The 21317-nt window shown below is 42.7% G+C and overlaps 1 protein-coding gene across 1 annotated transcript; it reads right to left on the reverse strand.

The window, feature by feature from the left end:
• Window positions 1–1248: 1248 nt before the first annotated feature.
• Window positions 1249–13555, reverse strand: LOC128830457 (integumentary mucin B.1-like). The gene is made up of 4 exons (XM_054016285.1): window positions 13366–13555; window positions 8675–8711; window positions 7852–7960; window positions 1249–2753 (listed from the first exon to the last, which is right to left on the reverse strand). Exons 1-4 carry the CDS (start codon window positions 13510–13512, stop codon window positions 2606–2608), a joined length of 441 nt encoding a protein of 146 aa, XP_053872260.1. The 5' UTR covers window positions 13513–13555; the 3' UTR covers window positions 1249–2605.
• Window positions 13556–21317: the final 7762 nt, after the last annotated feature.

Genomic DNA, 21317 nt, shown 5'->3' on the forward strand with positions numbered 1-21317 from the left:
ATAAAACAAAAATATCTGTTTTCCTAATGTAACACACATCCTGACCAGCTCTTGTTTTTATACATGTAAGCCTATGGCAGCTTGGTAGCTCTAGGGAAGGAGCTCTCAGCTCCCATCTCTTGGTGAGCAGACCTCATTTGCATGTTCATTACCAGCTCTCCCAGTGTGAGCATTTTGATTAAAATACAATTAAGTATGGGATGTTTGGGTCATGAAATGTTGTCATCCTTATTGTGTGACAAAAACACAACAGAACTGTACATAATATGCCTTGAGCAAAGAGCCATACACTTCTGAGTAATGGAACTGGGACCATTGGGCGGACAGGGAGGGGAAGGGGGCTTTTACCTGGTATGGAAGAGTAAATCCCTGGTGGCAAGACTCTGCTCAAGACTCTTCATGCAGTATAATGGCAGGGCTGAGTGAACTCTTGGGGGGAACTAGATCTAGCACAACGAGAGCTGTAATCACTATCACTGGCTAGGAGCCTGAAGACCCCCATCTGTCATTGCAATGAGAGGTGACAATGATGAGAAATGACACAGAGGCAGATAGAGAAGATGGCAAGGAGATGGCATTGCAGGCAGAGGTGGTGGCAAGGCAAGAGATATAGCACAGAGATGGCATCATGGCTAGAGGTGGTACAATGAGAGATGATGCAGAGGTGGCAGCAAGGCATCTGTTCAAGAAGCCAGACAGCACTGCCCCCTCAGGCTTGGAGCTGGACCTGTTCGAGTGCACTCCTAAGCTCTGGGACTTCACTAACACCAAACCCTAAGTGGGGTGCCCCAGAGGGAAAAGGGGCAGGACATGAGGTGTCAAAGGGACATTTGTCCATTAGATGTTCACACCAGCAGGGGGGAAACAGAGGCTAAGGGCTACTGCCCAAGATGCTGTAGGAGTGGGTGTTTTTCTTACTATTTGTATAAACACATAGTTGATTTAGCATTGTTGTGTTTTCCCAAATTAATGCTGCGTTCCTTTCTCCCATTAATGAAGTTCTTTTTTGTTTTATACACAGACTGAGTGTTTGCAAGAGGGTAAGCATTGCCTGCTAGGTGTGCCCAGGGAAGGTATGTAGTTTTCCTCAGGGCCTGTGTATTTCTTTGTCTTCAGGGAAGCATGTAGCACACACTTAGCTGCTATGAAATAACTAATAACAAAATCAAACACCAGCTCACAATGAACTAAGCATCACATATTTTAAATGCAAAGAAATGTTTATTTGACAGATGTGATTAGTAAAGAGCTAATGATGAGAGAGAAATGTGTGATATTCATCTGTTTTGAAATGAAATCATGACTTGGGATATGTCTACGCTGCAGTCAGAGGTGTGAGTGCAGCACATGTAGACATACCCGAGCTGGCTTTGCGCTAGTTAATGTGAGTACCAATAGCAGGGAAGCCACCACAGCAGAGACTTCAGCATGAGCTGTAGAAGCCCACCTGGGATGCTGGGTACTTACTCAGGCAGTTAGTCTACGCTGAGGCCTGTGCTGCTGAGGCTTCACTGCTATTGATTCTAGTGCTCGCTAGAACACAGCTAGCTCAGGTAAGTGTACGTGTGTCCCAATCACACACCCCTTGCAGAGGAGACATAGCCTAAGGGCCCCGTGCAGTACCATGGTGAAAAACAGAACGGGTGTGTTTCTGTTGTCTATGTTGGGAAAAACACAATATTCCTCATTCATGGCCCAATCCTGCAACTCTTAACCACCTGTAGGATCAATACCTCAGTCACTGCACAGAAGTTCCCTGTATAGAGTAGCTCTGGGAGGGGCCTGGGATGCTTGTGTGATGGTAGCAGATGGTAGGAGTGGTTAATTTCCCGTGCACCCCTCCATGTAAATTTTGCCTCCCCCAATCAGTCATTAGCATGGACCTGAGTGTTGAATAATGCCTGCTAGCATCCTCTGTGCCAACCATCAGTGCTGGCACTTTGGTATGGGCACAGTGGAGCGGGTGGCCTTTATACCATAAAGGACCCTGCCAAACACAGGGTGTAAGCTGAAGGAACACTGCTATACACAAACATGCAGCTCAGCAAAAATCAGAATGACTGGCATGTGTCACTCACTAGCTGGGCCCTAGAACTAACAGTTCTTTGCAACTGATACACAATAGCAATTACTCCAGCTCTCAGCCCTGATACACCCCATGCTGATCTAGGAATAGGCGCTGGAGCTAGGAGTGCTGGGGGTGCAGCCGCACGCCCTGGCTTGAAGTGGTTTCCATTATATACAGGGTTTACAGTTTGGTTCAATGGCTCTCAGCACCCTCACTATACAAATTGTTCCAGCACCCCTGGATCTAGGCATCCTGGTACAAGATGAGGGCATGTTGCATATGTGTATCTATATAGGCAGTATAGAATGGGAGTGGATATGCTCCACAGAATAACTCGCTTGAGAGCTGTTCATGTGGGCTGCTCCTAGGAGTATGTGCTGTGCATCCTACGAATACCGGAACAAACTGGGCCCTATGTTTATTTTTGTTTATTTGTTTGATCATTATTGAAATCAGCTTTATATAATTAGAAAGGATCAAAATCACATCATAATTTGAAGAATAAAAGACTATTGATTTTCTACTAATAATAGTATCTTATGGTTTTGCACAATCTTTGCATGCACAAGAGAGAACATTTTTGTACTTGAAGTCAATTGTTTCCCTGTTGCAAATAAGAGTACCAACTTGAGCCTCAGTTTTATCTTCCAGGCAGCAGCAACACTGGCGTTCTTTGTAATCAAAGCTAAAGGGAAGAAAAAAGTTGTTGTTGGTAAATTGTATTGTTTTGAAATGTTAAATACAACTTCAGAGTGCCAAGAGTTAATGTAAATTTGTTTTTCATAACATCCCCTGAGAGCCTGACATCTCTAAGCACATAAAGAAGAGTATTTTGCAAGCTGACTGATCTGGCAGATTCGGTGTTATTCATAAGATACCTGTTTACTCAAAACTGCTCACTCGAAACAATAGAATCTATCTTTGCTATTTGTAAGACTCTTCTACCTTCATCAATCAACCCATTTCACAATGTTCAATTGTTCTTGTCTAAATTAACTGCTTACTTGCTTATAGATCAGGAAGAATGATTCTCCATAAAAGAAACAGCAGAACTGATTAATATGCATGAAGTTAGGAGTCTGGTTTTCCATTCAGTATTAACGTTGTGCACATTTACCCAAATTATTCCATATCTTAAATTTGCCATGCAGCATTCCCTCTCCTGCCTGTGATGTGGGAAAGAAACTGCAGGGAGGAGCTAGCCAGAGACTGAAGCCAGCAGGCAGCTGCAGAAAGCAGTTCAAGCAAAGACTGATAGACATAAGAACGGCCGTACCTGGTCAGACCAAAGGTCCATTGAGCCCAGTATCCTGTCTACCGACAGTGGCCAATACCAGGTGCCCAAGAGGGGGTGAACAGAACAGGTAATGATCAAGTGATCTCTCTCCTGCCGTCCATCACCACCCTCTGACAAACAGAGGCTAGGGACACCATTCCTTATCCATCCTGGCTACTAGCCATTAATGGACTTAACCTCCATGAATTTATCCAGTTCTCTTTTAAACCCTGTTATAGTCCTAGCCTTCACAACCTCCTCAGGCAAGTAGTTCCACAGGTTGACTGTGCGCTGTGTGAAGAAGAACTTCCTTTTATTTGTTTGTTAGACACTGATGATATCAGCCTTCTTTCTACAGTTTTCACTCTGAACATTCCATCCAGGGCTGGCTCCAGGCACCAGGCAACCAAGCACATGTTTGGGGCGGCACCTGGTAAGGGGCGGCCAATCTTGGAGTGGTGGGGGGCGGTGCGGCGCTCAGCAGGGAGCACTCTGGCGGTGCGGCGCGTGGCGCTCAGCGGGGGTGCGGCGCGGGGTGCAGCGCTCAGGGAGGGGTTCCGGCGGCGCGGCACTTGGCGGGCAGGGGGCGGGCTCCGGCGGTGCAGCGCTCGGCGGGGGGGGGTTGCTCCAGCAGCATGATACTCGGGGGGGGGGAGGGGGGCTCGGCGGGGCGGTGCTTTTTTTTGCTGCTTGGGGCAGCAAAAAAGTTAGAGCCGGCCCTGATTCCATCCCCTGTGCTGAATGGCTACAACCCTTTCACTTGCCTCCCTTCCTTGGTTTTACCTAATCCCTTCCTAACAACCCCACTGAAAGGATTTAAATAACAAAACAAAACCAAAATAATCACAGAGCTAACATAAGGCTTGCTGCCATGACACTGTTCACTTGCTTGTATGCTATTTTCATTTCCCCTGTGCTTTGTCTCTCTTGTCTCTTTAGGCTGTGAGCTCTTCAGGCCAGGGGCTGTCTCTTACTTATGCTGGTACAGCACCTAGCACAATTCAGGGTTGGCCCTGAGATGCAACTGTAATAAACATGATCATTTTGGCTGAAATCTCTCAAACTTGTGAGAGGCTGTCATTTGGAAATCAATTTGGCATGTTCTCATATATAAATTGTATTCATTTTCTTTCTGAAATGATTTACTTGTAAACAAAATGCTCCCTTAAATACTGTCTTTATTATACAATGAACACAATAAGGTACTTGTTCTCTACAAGGATGTTACAAGGAGGATGGAGAGAAATTGTTCTCTTTAACCAGGAGCGCCAAAGGCTTTTTTGCCGCCCTAGGCGGCAGAAGGTCCTGCCCCCGAAATGCTGCCTCCAACAGAGGTGGCGGAAGGTCCCGCCCCTGAAATACCGATGACGGCCGGGGCAGCCAAAGATCCAGCCGCCACGGTCACCGCCCCCCAAATGTTAGTGCCTTAGGCGACTGCTTAGGTCGCCTAATGGGTTGTGCCGGCCCTGTCATTAACCTCTGAGGATAGGACAAGAAGCACTTGGCTTAAATTGTAGCAAGAGCGGTTTAGGTTGGACATTAGGAAAAACTTCCTGTCAGGGTGGTTAAACATTGGAATAAATTGCCCAGGGAGGTTGTAGAGCAGGGGTCAGCAACCTTTCAGAAGTGGTGTGCTGAGTCTTCACTTATTCACTTTAACTTAAGGTTTCACATACCAGTAACACATTTTAACATTTTTTTGAAGGTCTCTCTCTATAAGTCTATATTATATAACTAAACTATTGTTGTATGTAAAGTAAACAAGGTTTTCAAAATATTTAAGAAGCTTCATTTAAAATTAAATTAAAATGCTGATCTTACGCCGCTGGCCTGCTCAGCCTGCTGCTGGCCTGGGGTTCCATTCACCTAGTTTGGCAGCGGGCTGAGAGGGGCATGCAGCCGGGATCCCACACCGGCAGCAGGCTAAGCGGGGCCGGCTGCCAGGACCCCAGACCACCAGGGGGCTGAGCAGCTCAGCCCGCTGCTGGTCTGGGGTTCTGTCTGCCAGCTCCTGCCAGCCGGGGTCCCGGCTGCTGGCCCCGCTCAGCCCGCTGCCGGTCTGGGGTCCCGGCCCTGCCCACATAGAGTGGGTACCTACCTTCTCCCTGGTTCAAGCCCATTCTCTTCCTCTCTCTCTGCACTGAGCTGAGGGTGAGAGTGCACTGAGCACAGGGTTGGGGGTGAAGGAGCAGGCTGGGGGTTGGGGTGCAGGGTCTGACCAGGAGCTAGAATGAGGGAGGGGGCTCAGGGTTGGAGCAGGAGGTTTGGGTGTGGAGTGCTTACCTGGGACAGCTCCCATTTGGTGCGAGGGGTGCAGGTGGGAATGTGGGGGGAGGGGTGCAGGAGCTCCCATTTAGTGCCCAGGGTGGGGGTGGGTATGGGGGGTGCAGGAGTCAGAATGGCGGCTGGAGGTGTGTGAGGGGGTGCAGGAGTCAGGTTGTGGGATGGCTGGGGATGTGAGGGGTGGTGCAGAAGTTGGGCTGGAGTTGTAGGGGGTGCAGGAGTCAGGGTGGAGGGCTGGGTGCATGAGGGGGTGCAGAGGTCAGGGCAGAGAGCTGGGTGTGTGGAGGGAGGTGCAGGGGTCAGGGCAGAGGGCTGGGTGTGTGTGGGGGTGCAGGGGTCAGGGCAGAGGGCTGGGTGTGTAGGGAGTGGAGGGATCAGGGAAGAGGGCTGGGTGTGTGTGGGGTGCAGGGGTCAGGGCAGAGGGCTGGGGTGCTCAGCTTGTAGGGGTGCTCCCAGCCCCCTGCCATGTGCGGCTCACGGCAGGGGGCTGGAAGAGATATGCCCCAATTCTCCCCCTTTCCCCAAGGTCCCATCCCCGCCTTTTCTCTGCCTCCTCCCTGGAGCAGCAAGCATGCTGCAGCTCCACTTCTCTCCCTCCCCTCCGCAAGGGCGATCAGCTGATCAGCGCAGGGAAGGAGAGGAGGAGGGGCAGGAAAGCACCATGCTGGGGGAAGAAGCAGGGGAAGGGGAGCTTGGCTGTCGGCAGGACCAAGCTTCTGCCTCCTGTCCCCGCAGGAGAGAGCGGTGGGTGAGGTGGCTGAGTAGGGCCGGGACCCCGGCAGGCGTCAGGCAGCAGCATGCCATTAAAAATCAGCTCACATGCTGTCTTTGGCACGCATGCCGCAGGTTGCCAACCCCTGTTGCAGAATCTCCATCAATGGAGATTTTTAAGATCAGGTTAGACAAACACCTATCAAGGGTGGTCTAGATAATACTTAGTCCTGCAATGAGTGCAGGGGACTGGAGTAGATGACCTCTCAAGGTCCTTCCAATCCTAAGATTCTATGATTCTATTTTGTCAGAGCTGAAATCCAACTATTGTAATATTTCATCCTCTGATGCATCGGTAGGAAAAACAAAACCAAAAGACAAATTCTCCTTGGCTATAAGTTCTCTCGCTCTAGTGTGTTCAAACTCCTTTAGCTACTGTTCTGTATTTTGTTTTGAAAGTTGCTGGGATAGGTACAGAGAGGTTTTATTTATAGCTTCTAGTGAAGATTTACATCTGAATAAAAAATAACAGAGATAATGGAACTAGTGAGGAACAAAGGCCCAGATCTTCAGAAGTATTCAGGTGCCTAACTCCCATAGATTTCAAAGGGAGATAAGCAGCTAAATACCTTTGAGGATCTGGGCCAAAGCTTCTGCCTCACAGTCGCACACTCCCCTGTGCAAGAATGTCTTGTGCAGGGCTGGCTCCAGGCACCAGCAAAGGGAGCAGGTGCTTGGCGCGGCCAATGGAAAGGGGCGGCATGTCTGGGTCTTCGGTTGCAATTCGGCGGCAGGTCCCTCACTCCCTCCGCCACCGAATTGCCGCTGAAGAATGAAGCGGCGCATTAGAGCTGCCGCCAAAGTCCCGCCGATCGCAGCTTTGGATTTTTTTTTGGTTTTTTTGCTTCACCACTTGGGGTGGCAAAAAAGCAGGAGCCGGCCCTGGTCTTGTGAGGGGAAGGATTCTCAGAGTTCCAATTCTTGGCATTTCCTTCTCCTCATTCCACTGCAATGTTCCTCTTTCTAATCCAGCAGCTGTCTCAGGATCCACACAGATTTTGGGACACCAGCAAAGGCCCATTGCCTCTACACTTTCATCCTCTGCTGCTACCTAGTGCTGTTTACAAAGCATTAACACCTCCCAGTTGGATTTCCAGTGGGAAACCACTAGTCTTCAGAAAAGCGGCTGTTCTCAGATTCTAACTTTTTTCACTCCTGGCTTCACTCAGCACTATACTGTACTCATATGGCAGCTTCTGCAGGATTGGGCACAGAGGGGACCATGATGCACACTAAAACCAATTTTCCCTCATCTTTTCCATGATAGTGACTTACAGTGAGTTTGTCTCTTCTTCAGTTGTGGAAGCACAGTAAGAAAATAGGGCACTCGGTCTTTTATAGTATCATTAAAAAAATCAAATAATTTGTTCTTAGACAATTGAAAATCTCATACAAAGACATTTCCAATAACAAATCAGTCTGGATTTTATTTAAATGCAGCCTAATAACTTACTTTTCTTTTTTTCTGCAATGATCACTGCATTTGGATGCATTAACTGAAGTGCTACAATGTTTGTATGTAAACTGGATGACTGTAGGCACCGGCTTACACATTTTCTCACCTAAAAGAGAGATTACAGTCATAAGTGAAGACTTGTACTGAACTGCACTAGTTAAGAACAAAGTGTGCCTATACTGACTGTATTAAATAATAATTTAGAATGTTCTGCAGATAAGATTGATGGGCAGGGTATTCCAAAGTGACTAGTAAGTTTTGGATGTCCCATTATTTTAGGTTCTCAATTTGAGACAACAGAAAGGGGCTTGATTTTTCAGAGAGTGGGTGGCTCAGCACCGTCTAAAAATCAAGCTCCTTTAAAGGTGACTAATGTTAGCCACCTACAGTCATGAGTCAATTTGGAAAATCTTGTCCAACATTTTTATTTGCAAATAGTGTTTTAATTTAGTTTCAGCAAGAAAACAAACCGAAGAACAAATATTGCCTGGTAAACAGCAGGTTAGGTCATTCCCATTTAAGTTACAAATTGACCACAGAATAATGCCCAATAGGTTTTCAAGCTCAGAAGTTTTTGCTATACCCTTGTATAGCCTTTCATATCCCACATAGCAGCGTGAAGAGTGATTATTGAAGTACAAGGCTAGATTTACCAATACGTTTTTTAAAAGGCCAATCATATTTCATTAAAAAATAATAATCAAAACCACATTTCAGCAAACTGTAATGAAAGTTAAAGAACCTCCACTGTAAAACAGCAATTAAAATAAGGTTAGTGCTTCCAGTATCTATCTATCTATTTGAAGCAAAATACACTTACAGGTACGGAGACAGCAGCAGTCTTTCATATTGTGTTCCTGAAAAATAAAATGAATAAGTTAGTATCTAACTGGAATGTCTTCTTCGTAACAGTATCTGCTACTAAGGCATAATATTGATCTTACTCTATTAATGTTCTACATAGCAAATTAAACTGTTATGAAAAGATAATATTTTCATCCATCCTAAATTTGCAACCAAGTTCCAGTGTAATCCACCTATTTATAGCTTTTCCATAACTACGGTGGCCTGAAAAATTGACAGGTTTACTCTGACAATAAGGTGATAATTTGCAAGTTAAGATGAATTCTTCTTCAAAGTTTGAATAAATGTTATTGTGCTCTTTTGGAATTACAGAAAATTACAAATTACCCTGATGGAGAAATTTGTCTTATACTTAATTCTTCTTCATGTCCTTCTAGTTTGAAAAAGGCTCATTGCCATCCTTGGAAACTTTTCACCAAATGAAATTTCTTTGGAAACTCATGCACAGGTAGTATTTGAAGAAAAAAAGTTTTAATTAAGCAAAGGATAGGATGGGTGAGCTAGTGACTTCACACAGCTCCTCTACATCAGGAACAAGGAAACATGGAACACTGAAAAGACAAGTAAGACAGGCAAAACTTCTTTGATCATTTTAACTTGAGCTTGCTACTATATATGTACACCAAGGAACGTTACAGTTAAGAAAATCTCCAAATATTGAAAAGTATGGAAATGAACAATTAAGGAAAGGTAGATAAATATTCAAAGATACTCACAATTCATACAATACAAACTTTTAAATGAATATACACATATAAATTATGTACAATATTCAAAAAACCTTAACTTTGCCCACGCCAGAGCCACTCTCCATCTATCCAGCAACAAGACATTTTGAAATCACTAGTTACAACTTAAAAATGTAAAACACTATGCAGACATGTTGGCTCCCAGGTTTCTCTGAGGTAAATAACATAATAGCTTTGTTTGAAGCATTGGACATTCTGAGGTCTGCAACCTATAGGCTAGATTCTCTACTGCACCAAGTTTCCATTGGGTGCAGCAAGGGGATGTGGGTACAAAGGAGTTGGTTGTGACTCCCTGATTTTGGGGTTAGTCTCATGTCAATCCTGGTGAAGATTAAAGTAGCCTAGAAGCTTCTCAAAGCTTCATGGCCCCCCCAAAGGGATTGTCTGCAGTCTGGGGCTGTTGGAGTGCAGTGCAACCCCAGCACACCTCTCATTGACTCTACTTTCCCTTTGGAGAACTCCCTTGCCTGGAGAACTGGAAAGATAACCTTCTTTCTTGCCCTTTTGCAACACAAAAGCAGTGCCAAGGGATCCAGTCTCTAAGAGGGAATGTGGGCCACTACATTTAGAGTGCAGTGGGTGAAGGAGGACATCTAGTCTGAACCAGGAAGGTGCGGCATGGCGGAGGATGGTCTCTGAGTCACACTAGAAGAGTGAGTAGGGAAGAGAAAAAGGGATTTCAATTCCATGTAGCATGGAGTAGATTTGGCTTTCTGATTCAGTTGAATATTGAATGGGAAATGTTCCTAGACTGAGGAAAATATGGAAAATAATACATGATACTTGTGGTCTCTTGACCATAGTAGGTGGGTGGGCATGGGGAGAGTTGAGTCTCTGGTCTGTAAATGGAAGATAAGAAGAAAGATGTTGATGTCTCTTCAAAAAAGTGTGTATGGATGTGGGAGGAATGAAGTAGAGCAGGGGTTCTCAACCTTTTTCTTTCTGAGCCCCCGCAAATATGCTATAAAAACTCCAGGGCCCAGCGGGGGAGGAGGGGAGGGGCATGTGCTCAGGTCTTTAGCTGTGGGAAAGGAGGGAGCTCGGGGCTTCTGCCCTGCAGTGCAGCAGGGCTGGGGGCTTGAAGCTTATCCACAGGGCCAGGGGGCTCGGGGCTGAGAATGGCTGAACTAGAGGATGGTCTGTCTGCCATATGTGGTGGATGGGTGCTGGTTTGTAAGAGTTTGAAGCATATCACAGTCATTGATGGAAAGTCAGTTCTCTTGTTTGTTACTGATGCTGATGAGGCATAATTGGGTTATAGGCCCTACGCTGGTCCTCTGCAAAGGGGTTAATTTCACCCTGAATGAATTAGTGTGTGAACATAACTGTTTCATTAAATACTTCATTCAATTAATAGTATTCTAACAGCTTGCTTACATACGGCAAAATATTCACTGACTAAAGTACTTGTTGAAAACGGTGATAACTTGTTGAATGGTGTATTTGTCAAACACTATTCAGTCAGTTCTAGTTGGCAGTACATTTCTTCATGGCTAGGGCTAGGAAGCAATAACATTTCATGGTGTGGAAGAGCATGAAGCCCTCTTGGAAACGATACAAGGAAATGTCAGAGATGATTTGTTAGGAAACCTTTGTATTAAGAAGTTAGCTATCTGCTCCATGCCAGAAGCTTTCTGAGAGCTTCAAGACATGCTAGTCCTGGGAACATGAGAGGAAAACATCCCTGTGTTGCAGGGCAGGGTTCCTTCACCTTGGTCTGCTTACTGCAAATAATCCTCACACAGAAGTTATGGCAAGTTCAACACCCAATGCTTTATTTACAGTTCCTCACAGCTTAAGATGCTTACATTCTCCCTAGGTACAGGGCGAGAGTAGGGCAAGTTCTTTCTGCCCTGAGAGCCTGGGATTCTGCAACCCTTCATTCCAACCTACCTCTCTTCCTCTTCCTGTCTCTCTTTTAACTGTCCTAATTGATTAATTATTCAGTCTTTAACCCATTATCTCCCTAATTTACCCCAGGTGGGGATGCTTACCAAGCCTAATGCTACTCACTGTCTGTCATATCCTAGTTTACTTTGGATACAGTTTTACCTGTTATCTGACTGTGCATTTGTTACCTGGAATGCCAAAAGGTACCTCAAATATGAGAAACATCATATATATCAGAGATTAATTTGGCCCATTGAGTTGACTAGGTAGTTTGTGTTGCTGTTTTCCTCTTATACTCACTGCAACGTAGCATATAATGGGATAAAAGCAAGACCAGCAGATAGAAGCAATGAAGGTCTGCAATAGGTACTTTATATCCCAGTTTGATGCTACCTGAGTCTCTTTCCCACAGCTCATTGTAGCACTTAAGACAAAGTGAGAAATTCAAATGTCAAAATGCGGTGAAGTTAGAAAGAAACCACTGCATTATATAGAATGACTTCAGCCTCTCCTCAAGGGACTTTTTTTCCCCATGTAGATGTCCTATGAGGTGCTTTAGAATGTTATCTCTGTGTGTCAGAAGAAGGGAGTCGCTAACAAATAGAGGAAGTAACTTCAGCAGGAACAAAGTTATCCATGTATTCGCCCCCTTCCCCATGCTTAGCTGCTCTTGAGAAATGTGCCAGACCCACCAACTGCCATTTTCATGGCAGTTCCTCTTCAGTGGCTGGGATCACTGTTCCGCTTTCATGTGCTCACTGTTTCAATTAGCATGTCTTCACATTTATCTAATACATTTTACAACATTACATTACTGTACATCACACATTTATTAACCTACATTGTCACTGTATGAAGACAAACTATACCATTCTATCTGCTGAAGGTTAAATCCAGGTCCCACTGAAATCAATGGTGAGCATTCCCCTGGATTTTTATGGAACCACAATTTGGTTCATAAAGAATGGCAGGAAAGGAGCCTATGAAGGCCTCCAGGACAGTAGCTGATGTCACTGTGCAGGTGCATATGAGGAGGATGTAAAACCAGGATGCAGCATGAACTGCTTCTATTGTGAGGTAGATAAGCAAACATCCAACAGGCAGCGCAAATGTCAAAGACATACAGTTTAAAAATACAGTTCCAACATCTAAGTAATTTAAAAATCTGATAAAATATATCCTTACATTTTTCATTATCATGTTCATTATTTTGCTCAGGGTCAAAATCATTGGTAAATATCAATGGATATTTCCCCATTACAACTTAACAATAAATGACTCCATGCATAATAAAATAATACAACATTTTATAATCCTGCTCCAAACTCCTGTAGCAATACAATGGTAAATAACAGTGTTCTGGACTGTCACTGTTTAATATTTTTGGTGTCTGATATTTGTTTTAAATAATGTCTGCTTCAGAGCATAGTAAGTAAGTGCAAAGACAACAGGACCTTGGTTTATAAGTTCTCATTCAAAAGATACTCAGCCAGTGAGCTTCAGGAAACTTATCTTGCCCATCTTGGAAGCATGAACAGCTAAATTGACACTTCTGGGATTTTAACTTGTGGTTCCATGGAAGTAGGTATTTTAAATCTGATATTTAGACCACTAAGTTAGCTCTTCTGCGAAGCCATTTAAATCTATTAATATATACATGTTAATACATAAATTTACTGTAGTACAATGACATACTGACATGTAAACTTTCACTTATTTTAAGATGTTGTCAGTACCCATCACTGTAACATCTGAGGGCTGTATAACATTAAAGAATTGTACAAAAAAGTCAAATGCAAAAACTTAAGAGTACTATCCCTTCTTTCCATGATCCCTGGAAGTATGATGAATGATACAGCAACAGCATAAAATAAAACACAGTTATGTAATTCTTCTAGACTGACCAACAAATACACGTTTTAATTTCTCTCTCTCTCTCCAATATTTTAACTGCATTGGAAATGGAGAGAAGCAGCACAAACGTCCCCCTCTGATTTTCCGGTCTCACCTTAATGCATGGAGGCTTGGCAGTGGAAGCATCCACACTGTTAGACTGGAGCAGCGGGCAACATATGGAAAACCAGCAAAGCCAAGCACAGAGACAGCCAGCAGCAAACACTGAGAGGGGGAAATGCCTCTTGTTTTCAAATGCCATTGTTGTAGAAGTAACTGGTTTTTGGGGACAGCGGGAAAAAGGATCTTCCCCTTGCCTTCTCTCTATGTGCTATTGATCCTCAACAGCAAGAGGTCTAATATTCCTCTGCTCCCACCTACCCTGCCCCTTCTTTCTCATTGGACAACTATGTAACTGAGCCCAAGCCCACTGCACTGGAGAGGAGGGAAACATGGGCAGTGGATGAAGCTTCCGCTTCTGAAAGTTAGCTCCCCAGGCTGCCCCTTCTGCCCGTGGCCACGCCCACACTGCACCCCTGCTCTGCCAGTTTTATTAGTGTAAGGCCTTCTAGAAGTAGTTATGCTAAGCAGTGGTTCTCAACCTGCAGCCTGCAAGCCACTTGCGGCCCAATCAGCACACAGCTGCTGCCCATGTGACATCCTCAGAGCCATACTACCTGCATGTGACTATTGATGTGGCCCACATATCACATAGAGAGCTGCATATGCGGCCCACAGTGGTAAATAGGTTGAGAACCACTGTGCTGAAGGCTTTGTTTTAGTTGTGAAAAGTGCAGGCCTAAGATAATAACCCCTGGTCATAATTCTGCACTCTCACTTGGAAGAACAAACAAGTAAACACAAAGAATACAGTACACCAAAGAATTCTGCTAGAAGCTGATTTTTAAGGGGGCTTCAGCACTCTGGTTATTAGACAATTGAACCACAATAACCTATAGGAATTATTAAGAAATGAGTGATGTGGTTTGTTAAAATTAAGAGGCGTGATTGTGGACCCTCGAAATGACACATATTGATGAGGGATAGGTATTAATCTGTTATGGTCAAATGATGATCAAATATGGTTAGGTATTCAAAAAAATAAATAAAGAAGGGGTATAAAGGATCCAGTCTAGTTCCCTGTTTTTTGCGTTCATCAGTTCCCTAAGACAGTGTCAACTGAATCAGCCCTCCCTTCAGATGGGCTGCACTTACTTTTCCTTCCCATCTTTGTTACTAATGGTCTTCACAATGTAAGATTGTAAGTATGAAAATGCAGGAGACCACTTTGCTGTACTGATCTTATTCTTATACAGACTGATTTTTCTATTATTTCAATTATATTTGTCTATGTCAACTAGAGATTCTGTGTCTGCTTCACCAAATTTTATCTTCTTACTTAACTTCAAGTAGCCACCAAAAAAAGAACCTATCTGTGATAAATGTACATTGCACCCCAATAAATAATCAATTATAATTGTAATAATTAATCAGTCTACGGTGGCATCACAAACAGGATTGACGAAGCACATAACACAGAGCCTGTGGCAGGTGCAGTGCTGGAGAGGGGTTTGCGGGAGCCATGGTCATCCCAAAATTTGCCTTAGCCCCCTGTAGCAGCTGCTGTTCTCCAGCTACCCAGCTCTAAAGGCAGAGTGGAGAAAGCAGCGGCTGCTGGTCAAGCACCCAGCTCCAGCAACAGCTCAGGATTAAGCCCGGGCAGGGTGCTGGATCTGAATGAGCTCTCCCCTGACATCTAGTGGTGAGCTGTGGAAAAAGAATTCAGAAGCTGATCTCGTTTGCATGGACACACCCACTCTGCCTATGTGCTCAGCATGATGGGATTGCTTGCCCAAATGATCCCTTATGGCTGGTGTCAGATCCCCACTCTCCTTGTTATTGGGGCAGGAGTAATAAAGGGTTTTTATCCTTGTTGTGTGACCCGAGGGCAGCAGAACTGTACCTGACATACCCCAATGGAGGGACTCACCCTCAACTGAATGGCACTCGCTAGGCAGGGGACATGGGTTCCAAAGCCCAATGAGTTAAGAGAGAGTGGGAATAAGTACTTGTATCTGGTGGTGTGGGTCTTCTTGAAGACCCTTGCTCTCTCCATGATATAATAAAAGAACTGGTTTAGATTCAACTGAATCTTGTTACATGTAGCCGAGCTGAAATCACTGATACCTAGGTCTATGTATTAGACCTACTTTGGGACAGTGTCTCTACTGCAAGAGACTGCCCAGTGTACACTAGCAGTGAGGCTCCACTACTAACAGCTGAAACCACTAAGTGTGTGTGGGGACCTGAAGATATCTTGGCAAGTAGACAGCTGGTGGAGAGGCACAGCAAGCGGCCAGCAGGGAGGCTGGTGGAGAGGGCCAGAGCAGAGCCCCACTGCAGTGCAGCAATGGGCCATTGGCTCAAGCAAGTGCCTGAGCAGTGGAGTGTGTAAGGTGCCTCCTTATTCCCCGCCTCCACACAGGTTGGGAGGTGAACTCTTGGGCTGCACTGGCCAAGGACAGCAACTGTGAGTGGGATACAGAGACGGGACGGGCACTTTAAAAGGACTTTTGGATTGCTGGGCTTAAGAACCAACTTATTGGGGGTGGGTCTTTTGCTCATGGTTTGTGTTTATGAACCCTAGTTGTGGTAAGAAGAACAGGAGTACTTGTGGCACCTTAGAAACACCTAATTGTGGTGTTTTCCCAAATTAATGCTGAGGTAATTCCCTCCTTTTATTAAAAGTTTTTGCTACACTCAGACTCTGTGCTTGCGAGAGGGGAAGTATTGCCTCTCGGAGGTGCCCAGGGGATGGTGTGTAATTATCCCAGGTTGCTGGGTGAGGGCTCGAGCCAGTTTTGTGTTGTATTGTTGAAAAGGAACCCCTAGATCAGGGATAGGCAACCTATGGCACGCGTGCCGAAGGCAGCACACAAGCTGATTTTCAGTGGCACTCACACTGCCCAGGTCCTGGCCACCGGTCCAGGGGGCTCTGCATTTTAATTTAATTTTAAATGAAGCTTCTTAAGCATTTTAAAAACCTTATTTACTTTACATTCAACAATAGTTTACTTGTATATTATAGACTTATAGAAAGAGACCTTCTAAAAACATTAAAATGTATTACTGGCACGTGAAACCTTAAATCAGAGTGCTAAATGAAGACTCGGCACACCACTTCTAAAAGGTTGCCAACCCCTGCCCAAAATACCGAACTGGGAGGGATAGCTCAGTGGTTTGAGCAGTGGCCTGTTAAACCCAGGGTAGTGAGTTCAATCCTTGAGAGGGCCACTTAAGGACTCTGGGGCAAAAATCAGTACTTGGTCCTGCTAGTGAAGGCAGGGGGCTGGACTCAATGACCTTTCAGGGTCCCTTCCAGTTCTATGAGATAGGTATAGCTCCATATATTAACCTTGCTGCTGGCTCCACCTGACAGAAGGGTTACAATAATCATAACATATTTATAGTTAATTACATATGTAATTATTAATAATTATATAATATATTAATGACTAATAACTAATACAATTACTAATATATAAAAGAAGGAATCTCTGTTTATCAAACAATATTGGAAGCTTGGGTATTTACAGGTCTTAGGGGCTTTGTAGCTATACATTTTGTAACCCATAAGAGAGAACCACCAGCTGTCATGGAGTTAAAAACGGTTTATATAAAAATATAGTTTAAATTGGAAAAAAAAAGGAAATACCTCTGGCACTCTGTGTCTGTAATAAATAATAATAATAAAAAGTAAAAAAGAATAGCTTTTAACCTAAATTTGATTTAAAATAAGATTTGATGCACATAAATCAATGATGTAGTTAAACAAAGACAATTAACACTTTGTCATTGTAATTTAATACCCTTTAGGTATATCAGGAAGTTATAAAGTTGGGTATCTCTTTAAACAAGGCATTTCCTTATGTAAATGTAAAAGGTAAATAAGTAAGTGAAAGTAGGGTAACACCCCCACCCACACACACACACACACTCATCATCTCTCTGACCTGCGAAGTATGGCAAGTAGAAAGAAGAAGAAGTAAAAAAAGAAGCAAAAGTATAAACTCTTAGGTAAATTATAGTATTAATATATATAAATTGTTTCATTCCTTACACATTTGTATTGACCAACGTATCAGAGCTACAGACCTTGTTGTATTCAAATTTCTTATTTATTCATATGTGTATTTTTAATGTAACTAATCAATTGTTGTGTGTTATTATCACAGAAGTTTTAGGAATCAAGCTAGTCTCAATTCCGGACTCAACCTCCATGGCTGTGGTGAAGAAACTAGCAACTTATAGCCTTTTTGCTTTATGAAGAAATCATCCTTTCAAGGAAGTGATGAAGTCTCTACCAAAGAAAACATGGTAACCTTTGTTATTCACAAAATAAATCACAATTTAATATTATAGATCCCAATTCATCACTTCTATGAACGTATCTAAACTTATTTCTCGAAATTTTTTTATAATTCCCTTTTTATTTCCTCTTCATAAAGCATGTGTTGTTATCGTTTTCTAAATGATTTGTTTTCTTACAGCATATGAATGTTCAAGAAAAACACCTTTGACTCCTAATTAAATAGTTTAACTTATTTTAACCGACAAAATTAAGATGTAATCTAGCTAAAATGCACTGTTAATTCAAGCAGTTTTTTCTAGGTATCATCTTGTTTAAAAATTAACAGATTTCCAGTGCCCACCCACTTTATTGGTCAATACAGATGTTAACCAAGGATTGGGCAATTAATTTTAATCCTCAAGTTTTCTAAACCTGCTCTAAACTGTAATGTCCAATGAATTTTTTAGTAGTTTGCATTATGTATTTAATCCTTTGTTATTTATAAATATATGGTGCCCAAGTAAACGTAAGTTTTCATATTTTATTTTATATGTTTAAACATTGCAATGTTGAAACTTTTTCCTTTGTCAGTTATGTTTTGTCATAACTATTTTTTTTAAATTTGGGGGGGGGGTTATTTTGTTGTAACAAAAACATTTTTTTGCACACAAATGTATAAAAATACAACTTTTTGTGGTACGACCCTATTTCAATATTATCAGGAAATAACCACTACTATTATATTATTGTAACTGTCAGAAAAAAATGTGGCGGGTCAGACCTAGTGGTCCGTGCAATGACCTGGAACCAGAACCAAAAGGTTAGAGTCAGAATCAGGAGTCAAGAATAGGTTGGGAACAAAGCAAGAGAAGGGCTGAGAGTTAGGTTGGAGCAAGGACAAGGGTGGAGGAGGCTAAGGCCTGTGGAGTCTGTCATTACTATCAGGCAGGGGAGAGTTCCAAGCCATGAAGTAATACTGAGCAGACAGCTACTGTTTCTCTCGTGAAGTTTATATATCGGCCTGAGAGTCACCAGAACGGCTCCCGGCTTGTGGATTGTCTGGAACCTAGCACAGGAATGACTCCTCAGTTTATGTAGGTTAATCAGGATCACCTCACATAATGATAGTTCAGTTATTTTGCAAATGTCAATCATAAATATAGGCATATTTACCATAATGTATCATTTTATTATAAACATTTTTTTAAATTGATCAACATTTTGTTTAAAGTATTTGTTCATTTTGATTTGGTTTTATTAAGGAATATGGCCAATTGTTCGGCAAAACCCAGGTTAAAATTTGTAAGTTCATTAAAAACAAAAACATCACAATATTAATGTAGAATTAATAGCTATAAGTGTGTTGTAACTAAAATGTTTTAAAATATAACAGTATATATTGTTTGGTTATCTGTGTTGTAAATTGTTAAATCAAATTATTTTAATACAAATACAAAAGATTCCAGCTAAATAACATGATATTGCGGTAATTATCAAAGCTATCACCCCCCAAACCGGGGCGTTTCTGGGACCCGAGGCCTGATCTGGAAAGAGCCACCTTGGATCAATCTGTGACTGATATGCTAAGGTGTCTGGGCTTGTAAATTATAGGTTGATTCAACAAAGTTGTTGCAGAAAGCCACATGCACAACATATACTTCATCATACACTGAATTGGCAAGAGTGGAATTTTATACAATAGAACCTCAGAGTTATGAACACCAGAGTTACGAACTGACCAATCAACCACACACCTCATTTGGAATTGGAAATATGCAATCAGGCAGCTGAGATGGAAAAAAAAAGCAAATACTATACAGTACAGTACTGTGTTAAACATAAACTACTAAAAAAAAGAAAAGGGAAAGTTTAAGAAAAAAGATTTAACAAGGTAAGGAAACTGTTTCTGTGCTTGTTTCATTTAAATTAAGATGGTTAAAAGCAGCTTTTATCTTCTGCATAGTAAAGTTTCAAAGCTGTATTAAGTCAATGTTCAGTTAGAAACTTTTGAAAGTACCATAATATTTTGTTCAGAGTTACGAACATTTCAGCTAAAACCTCCCCAGCGCATTATCCACGATCTACAACCTATCCTGGAAAATGATCCCTCACTCTCACACACCTTGGGAGGCAGGCCAGTCCTCGCTTACAGACAACCCCCCAACCTGAAGCAAATACTCACCAGCAACTACACACCACACCACAGAAACACCGATCCAGGAACCAATCCCTGTAGCAAACCTCGTTGCCTACTCTGTCCCCATATCTACTCTGGCAACAGCATCAGAGGACCCAACCACATCAGCCACACCATCAAGGGCTCATTCACCTGCACATCCACTAATGTTATATATGCCATCATATGCCAGCAATGCCCCTCTGCCATGTACATTGGCCAAACCTGACAGTCCCTCCGCAAAAGAATAAATGGACACAAATTGGACATCAGGAATGGCAACATACATAAGCCAGTAAGTGAACACTTCAATCTCCCTGGTCATTCTATTACAGATTTAAAAGTCACTATCATTGAACAAAAAAACTTCAGAAACAGACTTCAAAGAGAAACAGCAGAACTAAAATTCATTTGCAAATTCAACACCATTAATCTGGGCTTGAATAGGGACTGGGAGTGGCTGGCTCATTACAGAAGCAGCTTTTCCTCTCCTGGAATTGACACCTCCTCATCTATTATTGGGAGTGGACTACATCCACCCTGATTGAATTGGCCCTGTCAACACTGGTTCTCCACTTGCGAAGTAACTCCCTGCTCTCCATGTGTCAGTATATAATGCCTGCATCTGTAACTTTCACTCTATGCATCCGAAGAAGTGAGGTTTTTTCTCACGAAAGCTTATGCCCAAATAAATCTGTTAGTCTTTAAGGTGCCACAAGACTCCTTGTTGTTTTTATAGATACAGACTAACACGGTTACTCCCTGATACTTGAACATTTCAGAGTTATGAACAACCTCCATTCCCGAGGTTTCATAACTCTGAGGTTCTATTGTAGTGCATCCTCAGTTGATATTTTATTGGATTCTTTTCAAAGTCATTTTGATATGTACTGCGCTTATACATTTTCATCATCCTGGTATTTTTGCGGGTTCATTTGTTCAAATGGTTCACCTCTCAATTATGCCACTTTGTTATTTTATGTTAGTGTTTTAGCTTCTTGTTTTAGTGAACTCCTTTATGTTTGCAAGATAAAAGGTCACTATAAATTAGGGCTGTCGATTAATTGCTGTTAACTCACATGATTCACTCAAAAAAATTAATCGTGATTAATCACAGTTTTAATCACACTGTTAAACAATAATGGAATACCAATTGAAATGTATTAAATACTTCCGGATTTTTTTTACATTTTCAAATATATTGATTTAAATTACAACACCGAATACAAAGTATACAGTGCTCTATACAGTGATTCCAAAATCTGCACTGTAAAAACATAAACAAAAGAAATTCACCTCATACAAGCACTGTAGTGCAATCTCTTTATCATGAAAATGCAACTTACAAATGTAAATGTTTTTGTTACATATCTGCACTCAAAAACAAAACAATGTAAAACTTTAGAGCCTACAAGTCATAGAATCATAGAAGATTAGTGTTGGAAGAGACTTCAGGAGGTCATCTAGTCCAACCCCCTGCTCAAAGCAGGACCAACCCCAACTAAATCATCCCAGCCAGGGCTTTGTCAAGTCAGGCCTT

The sequence above is a fragment of the Malaclemys terrapin genome, chromosome 1, assembly GCF_027887155.1.
Source record: "Malaclemys terrapin pileata isolate rMalTer1 chromosome 1, rMalTer1.hap1, whole genome shotgun sequence".
NCBI classification, from domain to species: domain Eukaryota; kingdom Metazoa; phylum Chordata; order Testudines; family Emydidae; genus Malaclemys; species Malaclemys terrapin.